At 42.5% G+C, this 10,696-nt stretch overlaps 3 protein-coding genes across 6 annotated transcripts in view; 2 read left to right on the forward strand and 1 right to left on the reverse strand.

Moving 5' to 3' along the window:
• The first annotated feature begins 152 nt into the window (after positions 1–152).
• LOC118408450 (NADH dehydrogenase [ubiquinone] 1 alpha subcomplex subunit 13-like) lies at positions 153–2,604 on the forward strand. Its single transcript, XM_035809269.1, has 4 exons — positions 153–331; positions 919–997; positions 1,946–2,017; positions 2,223–2,604. The coding sequence occupies exons 1-4, from the start codon at positions 238–240 to the stop codon at positions 2,410–2,412; spliced, it is 435 nt and encodes a 144-aa protein (XP_035665162.1). The 5' UTR covers positions 153–237; the 3' UTR covers positions 2,413–2,604.
• A 3-nt stretch (positions 2,605–2,607) lies between these two features.
• LOC118408416 (testis-expressed protein 45-like) lies at positions 2,608–6,738 on the reverse strand. Of its 4 annotated transcripts, none has more exons than XM_035809226.1 (8): positions 6,595–6,738; positions 5,155–5,717; positions 4,832–4,938; positions 4,297–4,516; positions 4,054–4,172; positions 3,728–3,920; positions 3,426–3,524; positions 2,608–3,082 (listed from the first exon to the last, which is right to left on the reverse strand). In XM_035809226.1, exons 2-8 carry the CDS (start codon positions 5,702–5,704, stop codon positions 3,033–3,035), a joined length of 1,338 nt encoding a protein of 445 aa, XP_035665119.1. In that variant the 5' UTR covers positions 5,705–5,717; positions 6,595–6,738; the 3' UTR covers positions 2,608–3,032. The 4 variants fall into 4 exon arrangements, with proteins under 4 accessions (XP_035665119.1, XP_035665127.1, XP_035665143.1 ...); XM_035809234.1 differs by having other exon boundaries at positions 5,155–5,723; positions 6,595–6,707; XM_035809250.1 differs by lacking the exon at positions 6,595–6,738 and adding an exon at positions 6,026–6,049.
• A 93-nt stretch (positions 6,739–6,831) lies between these two features.
• LOC118408440 (vesicle transport protein USE1-like) overlaps positions 6,832–10,696 on the forward strand; it is a 5,840-nt gene continuing 1,975 nt past the window's right edge. The window contains exons 1-5 of the mRNA XM_035809260.1: positions 6,832–7,060; positions 9,056–9,111; positions 9,292–9,370; positions 9,863–10,033; positions 10,595–10,616. Coding sequence (XP_035665153.1) covers positions 6,962–7,060; positions 9,056–9,111; positions 9,292–9,370; positions 9,863–10,033; positions 10,595–10,616 — 427 coding nt within the window. The 5' untranslated portion in view covers positions 6,832–6,961. The remainder of the gene's footprint in view (positions 7,061–9,055; positions 9,112–9,291; positions 9,371–9,862; positions 10,034–10,594; positions 10,617–10,696) is intronic.

Here is a 10,696-nt window from a genome sequence, read left to right on the forward strand (position 1 = left end):
TTGGTTAAATTTTTCCAGAAACAGCATTCGACCTTACTTAGATTAACTTCATTTTCAGTTTAAAATCACCTTTCTTTCTGTTTCTGCCGACCATGCTAAAGCTTTTACGCAAACATTTAATGCTGCACGTAAAGTCATTGATATTTATGGCGGATTATGTGGTTCATATAAGCCCGCCAGAGGGCGCTGTTGCTATTCGTGTGACGGCACGTTTGAAAACGAGGCCCAAGTCCCATCATGGCGTCCGGGACGGTCAAACAGGACCTACCACCAAAAGGTGGTTACGGACCGATTGAATACGCCCGCAGACTTCCTAGGAGGGGTCCATCAGGTACGTAAGATACCATAGAACTGTATTCAAGCAGCAGTACGTTCGTATATCTACTTGACGGTAATACAAAGGTGGTGTGTCGAGTGACCTCCATGATAAAGATGGCGGTATCCTTGTAACTAACCGCCCCCCTCCCCATAATATTTACAACTTCGGAGAAATTATTCCTACGTCGTTGATGTTATGTGTAGTAAGTTACCTTGAGTTTGATACCGGTAAGGAAAGCTTCGGCTGTTAGCATTTTCTAGACATAGTTTCACAGTTAACTTTGAGCAACCCTCTCAACAACAACGAAGTTCATGTTATATTTTTTTATTGGGTAGCAAATTTCCATCGACATCTGTAAGTGTACTTCATAAAATGGCCTCTGCCAAGCACCATCAGGGACTGGAACGCCCTATCCACAACACCTTTGTGTCAAGGGACTCCTACCTTAGAAAATCATTTTGCACTGATGAATGTACCCTATTTATTACAAGTGACTGAATTATCAACACGATTAATAGTGGTCACCTCAATTCAATAGGAAGAGGAAGAAGAGGAAATGCATGATGAGACCTGACGTGTTTTTCTGTTTCATTTTTCAGGTTATGCCCTGTTTGCCCTTGGTATTGGAGTGGCCGTATATGGGTACGCAAAACTTTTCGCTACCAACAGACGGAGAAGGTATGATCTACATCTACATCTACATGGTGGTACCACCAAATGGCCCCGCATGGGGCATCGTAGGGGGGGGGGGGGGAGTTGAGGTCCCGGGTTAGGGCAGGCAGAGCACTTACAACCGTGCCAGGCAGGGCGTTCCACTCAGGAATCGTGCAAGGAAAAAGTTTTTGCTTTAGAGTTTTTGTATATGTCTGTACGTGGGAATAAGGGTTGGTATTTGTAGTCGTGAAAACCCCGGGTGCGCCCTTGGGCAGGCTTGAGAATATTGTTTTATTTCGATATTTACTTGATGGTGTGTAGACCCACAATTTCAAATTGTAAAGTTTAGTGGAAATTGTGATAAGTATGTTAATGCACTTAGGCAGGACATTCCATTGTTTTAGTCCTAAGCGCCAGCCTCTCCTGTAGAATGTACGAGGCAATTTAGTCCTCGGACTATAATCTTGTACACGACATTGTGTGTTTAAATAAATAAACCAGTTCTCTCTTGTTGGCGTATATATTAATATTATTATTGACTACTTTGTAGAAAAAGGTGAGGCGGGCGTTCCTCCTCCTTTCGGAGAGAGGGCACCACTGATCTATCTCATGTAACTATCAAAGATGAATTCCACTTTTTTATGACCTGTCAAACCAGTCCTAGTTACAGCAAGGAGGTTATATGAGCTCATAACCTCCTTGGTAACAAGAGAAGGTATCATGGCAACTTGGCACCTGGGACAGCTCAGCACCAAGCCCGTCGGGACAAAGCTGACATAGAATTGATGATAGATCATCAAATAGAGCAAAATTGTGGAGATTTTGTGCCAAACGTTTTGTTTCACTGTAATGACTTGTTAATCATACAGTATCTCATCTGCAAACTTTGAGGTTCCGCATGTCACTCCACGCTAACTGCTATCATGTCCAACATCCACAGTAAACTCCACGGTTGTTATTGTTTATCTGTAGGCAAGACTGGGCTGAGGAGGTAGAAGTACAAGTCAGCCTGCATCCTCTTCATAAGGCAGAACAAGACAGACTGTAAGTTGGCTACAAACTGATTTCTTAACTCATTTAAAAATGCTGAATGTAGCACACCTGTTTTGTACAGTAAGACCAGACTGTAAACTTACACTAGTTACAGTAAAGTTTGATGTGGTTCTCCTCAAACACAGGACAAGGCTACAGATATTGACCCTGTACAATGATGTACTATAAATAAAAACCACCTTATCTTGTCTCACAGCATCTTGCGGCAGTATCGATCCAACCTGGAGGAAGAGGCCAAAATTATGGAGGGGGTGGAAGGATGGGTTGTCGGAGAGAGCGTCTACCAGAGTGAGAAGTGGCACACCCCGCATCCCGTGGAAATCCTTAACCTACGGCCTCGCGAAGATATGGTCCGCAAAGTGTATGGCTACAACTATGATATCTAATCACTCAACTTGTACGTTTCTTTAACATCCTGTAATATGCTTTAAGACTGACATCACACACCATCTGAGATTCTCCTGTCTAAGATTGTACCTCACTTAAAGAGGAAGGAACTGTTCTTTGTGTGCTTGTTAGAGCTGGTGGTAACCATCAAAGTGTAGTGTTACTGACAGAAATTAAAAGGACAAACATCAGTGTTTCTGTGGTGCTCTTGTTTATTTCAATTTTGGCAACATAATTTCACCAAGTACATAATACTACCATGTAACAATGGTTGGTATAATAGCAGCTTTGGATGCCCTTTAATAGTTGATTGCAAATATTGGCTTGATGATATAGCATCAGTTTTAAAAAATGAATTCATATTTACAATAATCTCAGACTCTAATATACATGTATACTTAGGTCAAAACAACTTTGGAAAAAACTGTAGAAGTTTAAGTTGAAAAAAGAGTGTCAAGAATACTTCAATTCATATTATTAGTACAATATCCTTTATACGTGGTACCCAGAAATATATTTTCCTAAAGTACCCAGTGGGACAGAACTCTTCTGAAGTGCTCCAGGGATAACATTGATTCTGTCCGTAGATTTAGCAGGATAGGACTTGCGATGTGTCGTTTCAAAGTACCGTTCTCCACCAAGGGGTGGTCCGAAGTGGGCATCCCGTAACTGAAGTGAAATAGAAGATGATTAGGAATTAATGAATGGGTCAAAGAGTCTAGCAATGCAATGATTTATGCATGGTGCAGATACATGTAACTCTACCTAAATAAAAGCTGTACAGAAACATCACAAAAACATACCATCTGAGGGAGCCATCTCAGTTACAACAATGTATGGAAAGAAGCAACACTGAATCTAAACAGGCTTTCATATCAATATATGCATTTTCTTTTTTATCTGAATGTCATCCCATAGATACATATAGGTGTGTTCAGTGAAATGCAAGCTACTGCCTCTTACACACTAAATATCACCGTCTTGCAATTGAATATTTTCATTAGATGCTTACATTGTCCATGCCTCAGAGTTGGTCTCATAACAGGTACTCTGTTGTCCTTCACATGAGAAGGGAAGTCAGTCCAGGAGGTTGGGTTAGTCTTTGTGTCCCCTAGAATACAAAAATGTTTGATTAGACAAGTCCTGTCATTTTGTATGGTACAATGTATCTACCAGTTAAGTTCTGTCTACACAACCAGAGTTAGTTTTTAAGGCAACATTGTAGCTACTTTCATCAGGGTGTAATGCACTCTATTTATGATGATCTGTGCTATCTTACAAAGAATTTTCACCAAAAAAAGGGCTGTAGCTAACCGTAGTAGTCCAGGGGCACAACGCTAGGCTGTCCTCCCCTCACCCTGGCATAGGGTACAGACTTAGGGGTGAATGTGGAGGCATTGGTCGTGCTGTAGAAGCGGCTGTCCAGAGGTGGCTCATTCAGCTGCACGGTGCTCCGAGTCCTCAAGTTGGCGCCGCTGATAGGCTTGGGACGACCACTGAGGTCATGCTGTAAAGGGAAGAGCATTTTGGTTATCTTCCTGTGTATCTAGTATTGAGTTCTCACCCTTTCACATTGAGAGGTTTTCTTAGCTGGCCTTTTGAAATGAAACAGCCCATGGACAGATTGATCATGATCTCACCTTTTGAAGGTACCACCTGTTGGTGGTCATGTTGGTTCGATCCTGTGACCTGTATGGATCAAGGTCACCTTGTGGAAGGCTGCTGTCGTTCCGCTTGTGCTTTGGAATATCGCATCTCTCTACACATGGAAGAAAAGTTTGGTTTAGACACAGGAAATGTATATTCTATCTGTAAATGACTGATTTTGAAAAGTTGGTATCCAGAATGGGTGTGTAAGACCCGGACAGACCCACAAGTCTTACCTCCGCCCCACATGGGTGTGTAGGACTCGGCAGCGGTACTGAGGTACCTGCCATTCCCGTCCCCTAGTTTGAAGTTGGTGACCTGTAGTTTACCCATGGTGCCGCCCCTGTCGTACCCCTTCATCTGGGCACTAGGGTGGGCCTGGAAGGACACCTGCTTCGTGGTGAACTCGTGTTTGACCTTGGAGGGGTCACCCATCGGCACAGACGACAGTGTTTGCTGCGGAGTAAGCAATGAGAAAACACTATTTAGTGAAATAGGAAAGCACCTAATATTTTGGATTTCTAAATGTCTGTTGAGTTTTTCTGTTATTCAACTCACTAGTAGTGATACAACTGTTAACGAGAGGCAACAGAAATATGACTCACTTTGACTACTTGAACAGAAACAAATTTATTCAAATGTCAAAATGAGATTAGCTGTTTGGTGTCTTAAATGTCCGGCCCTGGTCAAAACAGCTGTAATGAACTATAGAGCTATAAAATACAAATGTACATGTAGATGTTCCCAACATAACAATGTATTGTTTGTTACCTTGGGTACTGGTTCAACAGGTGGAAGCCATTGTCCATCAAAGGCTCTCGTACTGGTGGTGGCGAAACTGTGTGTGCGGTCATCACCCAGGATGGTGGGGGGACCGGCTGTGGGCAGACATGGTTTGCACTTAGTCATGGCTTACACTGACATTCCATCATACAAGCTGCAACTTGTCATGGATAATAATGACAGAAATGGGATGGAAGACCAGTTTCTTACATTTGTTCTCATTTCTGTCTACAGAATTAGGTCAACTATCAGTTCAGAACATGGAATACAAGAAAGCATCTATCATATGAAGTCACAAAATATCCACTCACCATTGTGCATGTTGGGTGCCTTTTGAGTGACTACATTGGCAGTGTCGTGTCCCTGGAAGGAGTCCCTGTAGTCTGATACAGGGTTAGGTGCCTTCTCCTTGTCTCCCTGAGGAATATAACTAGTCATCCTCTCGTGTGGGTCCTTTGAGGGCTTGGTCACAGACAGCGGCTTCGCGGGGAAATAGGCGGCATTGGTGGTCTGGAAACTATCAATACGTTTGTCAGCGTCAGACTTGAAGTTGGTGGCCTGAAGGGAAGTGTACTTGTCCTTAAGTTCCATCTTCTCCGACTTCTTTTCTGGAAAGGCCTGGCGAGTCTCTGAGATTTTTACCCCGATCTTCCCGGTGTCCGCGTGCATGAACTGGGCGGGTCTTGGCGGCTCGGAGGCACCCTGTCGCTTCCATTGGTAAGGAGCCTTGTAGTCGTTCTTGAAGACGCTGTGAAGGGAATTTCGGGTGGCAGACGGTTCCTGGGCGATCTTGAAGTGAGATGCGGCGAGGAAGTCTATGCCCGTCAGAGGAGCAACGATTGGGTTCGATACAGCTGTCATGGTGCGTCCTCGTCTGTTACCGAACATTTGTGAAAGAGAGAGGAACATCAAAACATACTCAAAGAAACAAACGAAACACTGAAATGGTTTGTCATAACAAAGACATGATATGCACATCTCCCCAGCAACGTTAACTAAAACACCGGCCCTAAAACACAACGTATAAGAGAGACCCGCCATGTTGAAAATAGGAATCCAAAGAGCGATGTTTTTTTTCTTTCTATCCATGTGATTTTTCCAGACCTACTCACTACTCTTAAGTTATCGTCGCACTTTCTCTGTAACGTTAAAAGATGCCCAATTATTTGTTGTCAATAATACCATGGCCAGTTACGCACAGATTTCCATGTTGGCACAAACGTTATATGGCGTCATAAAAGAAAACAAGGACAACGGTACTATTAGTGCCGCTGCTGCTTTTTTCGTTCCAATAACTCTGATTCGGTGTACAAAACCGAGCACTGTAAATCTCATATCTTTACTTCGTAGCCTTGTTTAATTTAAGTTCTGAGGTTCACGCTCTTTGCTCCGTGGAAAAGTCAAGCCCGTCGGCCCCGGTAATGTCTGATGCAGACACATGGGGCTTGACATGGTAGTGATTTAAGTTGAAGTGTTATCGCTTGTCTGCAGCCAAACACGCAAGTCATTGCATAAAACAGTTTCCTCTGTGTTTGGTTCTTCTGACAATAACATTGGAAGGTCACAATGAATTATTAAGTCGCTTGTTTATACTAATCATTCCTGGCAGTGAAGTGGGGTTTACGGCGGGACTAAGGTCTCTCCCGCACGCAAAGAGCACTTGTTGCCGCTTATTCCCAGACAAATCCAATTTACGATAACCGACACATGCTATAACTTCATTTTACGCCGTGTAACCAGCAGTTACTTACCCTTTCCGGACAGGCTTGGTTAAATCCCTGGGAAAATGAGAAATTGTGTCCACAACGTGCCAGGAATGGTGTTTTTGTTTTCTCTTTGTTGGCGGAAGGTTGTTACCAGGCGACCGGACGCTGCTTACTTTTCAGGGCAGCTAAACATTTATGCCATTTTGTCCATGAATAAGGTTATACACAAATATTGAGTTAATCAATAGATGAAGTAGATTTTCATAGAATGTGTCTTTTAGAGTTTGTTTGAGAAAACAGTTGTGTGTCTTATCATATAAAGAATCACATCTATTTTCTATGTACGTGCCATCGCCCTCCATAGAAAATAAATAGAGTAAAGGTCAGAGGTGAACCTGACGTCACTGCCAACATGGCGGTTTCTAGGCTGGAAATAAACTTTCGTCGACTTTTAGGTCGTTGTGAAGAAATGGCAGCAGAAAGGAGGACTGGTGACTGGCGATTAGAAAAGGTAGGTCACGCTGTAGAAGTACAATCTTACTGAAGCATGTCCCTCAGCTGTAGTTTGCATACATATTGGGAGAGAAGTGTGAAGAAGAGGGAGGGGGGCGTCCCTAGTCTTCTGAACTAAAATCATAATTTTTGGATTCAATGAAAAGTCCAATACCAAACACTGTCGTTCAAAAGTTCTGCAGGGTTCACTGCCCTAGCATGTATCAATCACAGAAATATACAAAAATAGACTACAATCATTCCAGTGCTGAGAAAGTTTTAGCTAAAAAACTAAACAGATGTCTATGTAGCACATACAATGATACATGGGTGGCGATTGAGGTATCAGGACAACTCGGCACCTGGGACGACTCGGCACCTAGCCAAGTGGGAAAACTTGGCACCAAGAATATGACATAAAATTGTGAAGGTTTGTGAGAAATGCAAGATGTTTAACTGCAAAACATTTCCCTCACTGCAATAACTCGTAAGTCATACAGTCGGCACAATTTTACGGACATTTTGAGGCTCTGAACGTCACTTCAAGGTACGTTAACTTTGAACGGCCGAGGCTCTGTCTATATCAGATCGGTCATCTCAACGCGTTTTTGAAACCTACAAACAGTTGTAATTTATGACCAACAAAATATATTGAACTGCTTATTACATCTATTTTCATTTGTACTAACTTGCAAACACGGTCATAGTAGAAGAGAAGTAGAGTGACATCGTGAAAGAACGCCGATATAACAACTAAAAAATGGCGTCGCCGGCGCCGCCCGCAACATGTTTTGGGGATCTTGTATCCTAAAAATTTGTATCCAAAACGTTACCTCGTGGGGTGAGATTGATTTGTACATTCTTATGTCACTTATTATGCTGCCGGAATGATAGGATTATCATTCTTCGAGTGCAAAATATAAAAGTTATGTGCCGAGTAAGTATGGTGCCGACTAGGGCCGAGTTGTCTCAGGTGCCGAGTCGTCTCGGAACCGGCGATTGATAGTCCTACTGTAGCTATCTAGGGTACATTCTGTTACCTTTGCTGAGACAAGACGTAAATTGATAGTTGTAGTTGTATCATACAGTCAAAATCTCTAAGGAACAAAACAGATTTTGGCGTAATATATTAGAGAATTAATCGGAAAGAAATGTACAGAAGACATAGATTGATAGCTCAAATACTGACGCATGGTGCACGAACCAAGGAGGTTTTAAAAAATGGTCCCTTCTCTAAGAGAGCTTCCTTACAGCACTAGACTTCAGCGACTCAAACTCCCAACCCTGGAGTATAGGCGACTGAGAGGTGATATGATACAAGTTTTTAAGATCATGAATGGAATTGATAGAATCCCGGTGCAAAGTTTCTTTGCTCCAGTAGAGCAATCAGTCACTAGAGGTCACAGTTTTAAACTACAAGTTCCCCTGGCCAAGACTAGGGCGAGGAGTCAGGCCTTCAGTGTTAGAACCGTGTCGACCTGGAACGCCCTACCTGAGTCAGTGGTTTCAGCGAATAGTGTAAACCAGTTTAAGTCCAGACTTGACAAACACTGGGATTGCAAAAAGTATGTCACGTGAAGAGCGAAGTCAAGATCAGGACATAACAGGCGGAAGCCTACTTTCCTGGACGCAGTATCAAGGTATCAGGTTTTTTTAAACCTCCTTGCATGAACATATTACGTTCAGCTGGACGTTCCAGTGCTTTATAAATGTCAGCAATGGAAGTCAAGAGTTGACGTTTTTACAGCACTGGTTTAAGTGGTTTTCCAGAATAGTTCACCAGCACTGGTAAGTCCAGTGTAAAACCTGCACTGGTTCAGCACTGGAATTCAAGTCCTGAGCGAGCGTCAGCACTGGGACAAGGCCTTTCAGCACTGGAACACCGTATTTATATCAATCACTTTGGAATGTTCAATTTGTCACAGTCTAGGTCAATCCTGTAGAAACTTGAGTCATGGGCTGGCATGGGATGCTGAAGAAAACCTACCTACTGCTCTTTTTTCTCATTCTGCAGTACATAGAGGCACTTCAAGGACAACTCAGTGAGCTGAACAATCTACCAAGTCCAGGGTAACTGTCAACAGTCCTTTCTAGTACTCTGTGTTGTAGTACAATCAGAAAGATGCTCATCAAATTTCTTTCAATGTAATGTACTGCATCCCAAGTGATATGGTATTTTCTTTCATATGAAGCTAGAGCTCTTTTCTAGTGCTGGTTTTATCTTATTGTAGACATGATATTGTTTTGCAGGAAACCCACCTCAGACATCCTGAAAGAGTACAACAAGAAAGTGGAGTTTTTAAAGAAATATATTGAGGCAGAAAAATTAGTGAGTATAAAAATTCCACAATATTTCATCATTGGTCCTAATTTTTGGAAAACAATTTTATTCATTAAGTCAGTGTTCACCTCTATGTGCCCCACTATGCATTGAATGCTGACATATTCTTTAGCATGGGTACATTGATGATGTACGGGCAGAAAAAAGAAAAGAAAAAGAGAAAAATCCAATGCAGTCTTATCTGTAGCATGCATACTCCAGTGGCTAGCAGCCCTGTCTCTATCTGGACCGAGTGGTTCGGAGTTTAAATCCCGACTGTTGTCACTCTCCCAACTTACATGCATCTGGAAAGGGTTGCAGTGCTTAGGATGGGATGCTAAGCTGTGGCCCATTGTCTATTGTGCTTGTCCAAAAGAGCGAGGGGAATTCCCCTGGTAAATACTGTAGGTAGTGGCTGTCCTCTGTCATGACCTGTGGAAGATAGCTCATCAATGAGATAAATTGGTTTCAGATCACCTTTCTTTACGCACTACAATCCAGGAATCCCCCAGTGAACGAGTCCTTGCTACAGAGTTGATGAAGCCAGGCCAACCCAGCCTGGAGCACTACAGCACCCCCTCCTCGCAGCTGTCCAATAGGAAGACACGAGAGCTCCATGCCAGGGCCAGATCTCGCTATCAGAAGGATATGAGAGAAGAACTTCTTGGGAAGGTAAGGGCAGTAATTCTATAAAATGTTGGTAATAGCAAACATCCACCCTTGTCAGAATGCATAGTTTTCAGTGCTTTGTGACCCTCCCTCTGGAACATTAAGTTGTGAGTTTGAAGCTCAGCTGTGTCACTCACTGTGTGCCTGTCATTCACATTGTGCCTGCTGGATAGGCTGGCAGTTCCAAGGACAGAATGTTTAACCATGGTCTGTTACTAATTGTGCTTGTTGAAATAAACCTCAACAGAGGAATTTCTCTTATTCAATGAACCTGTATGTGCTGAACATTTGTCTTCAATGTCACAGTCATTGGAAAGGTAGCTCTACCGCTCATTGAGTTCATTTGAGCTTATAAACTGGGTTGAGATCACATTCACATTCCCAAGGTTTATATATTCTCTTTCAATGTGCTGATTTTTTGTAGTAAATTAGATAGAAGTCTCTGCTTAGTCACTGCATTATGATGAAGATGATAGTTATCATCATTATCATCAGTCCCATGATGGTGATAGTGCATTTTTGTAAAGATTACCCATAGCACTTTTTAAATTTTATTTTTTGCAGACGGACAATGACAACAAAAGCGGTAAGTTTCTATCATTGTCAGGCTTATTTTGTATAACTTACCTAAAACTTATAAGTCATGTCTTGGAAAAATGGATGATT

The sequence above is a fragment of the Branchiostoma floridae genome, chromosome 2 (assembly GCF_000003815.2).
Source record: "Branchiostoma floridae strain S238N-H82 chromosome 2, Bfl_VNyyK, whole genome shotgun sequence".
Classification (NCBI taxonomy): Eukaryota; Metazoa; Chordata; class Leptocardii; order Amphioxiformes; family Branchiostomatidae; genus Branchiostoma; species Branchiostoma floridae.

Excerpts from the sequence above, each read along its gene's own strand:
- LOC118408450 (XM_035809269.1), top strand. The coding sequence starts at position 238 with ATGGCGTCCGGGACGGTCAAACAGGACCTACCACCAAAAGGTGGTTAC. Across the intron at positions 998-1,945 it reads GCTACCAACAGACGGAGAAG|GCAAGACTGGGCTGAGGAGG; the intron begins GTATGATCTACA and ends GTTTATCTGTAG. Across the intron at positions 2,018-2,222 it reads AAGGCAGAACAAGACAGACT|CATCTTGCGGCAGTATCGAT; the intron begins GTAAGTTGGCTA and ends CTTGTCTCACAG.
- LOC118408416 (XM_035809226.1), bottom strand. The coding sequence starts at position 5,704 with ATGACAGCTGTATCGAACCCAATCGTTGCTCCTCTGACGGGCATAGAC. Across the intron at positions 3,921-4,053 it reads ACAGGTGGTACCTTCAAAAG|CATGACCTCAGTGGTCGTCC; the intron begins GTGAGATCATGA and ends TTCCCTTTACAG. Across the intron at positions 3,083-3,425 it reads AACTCTGAGGCATGGACAAT|TTACGGGATGCCCACTTCGG; the intron begins GTAAGCATCTAA and ends ATTTCACTTCAG.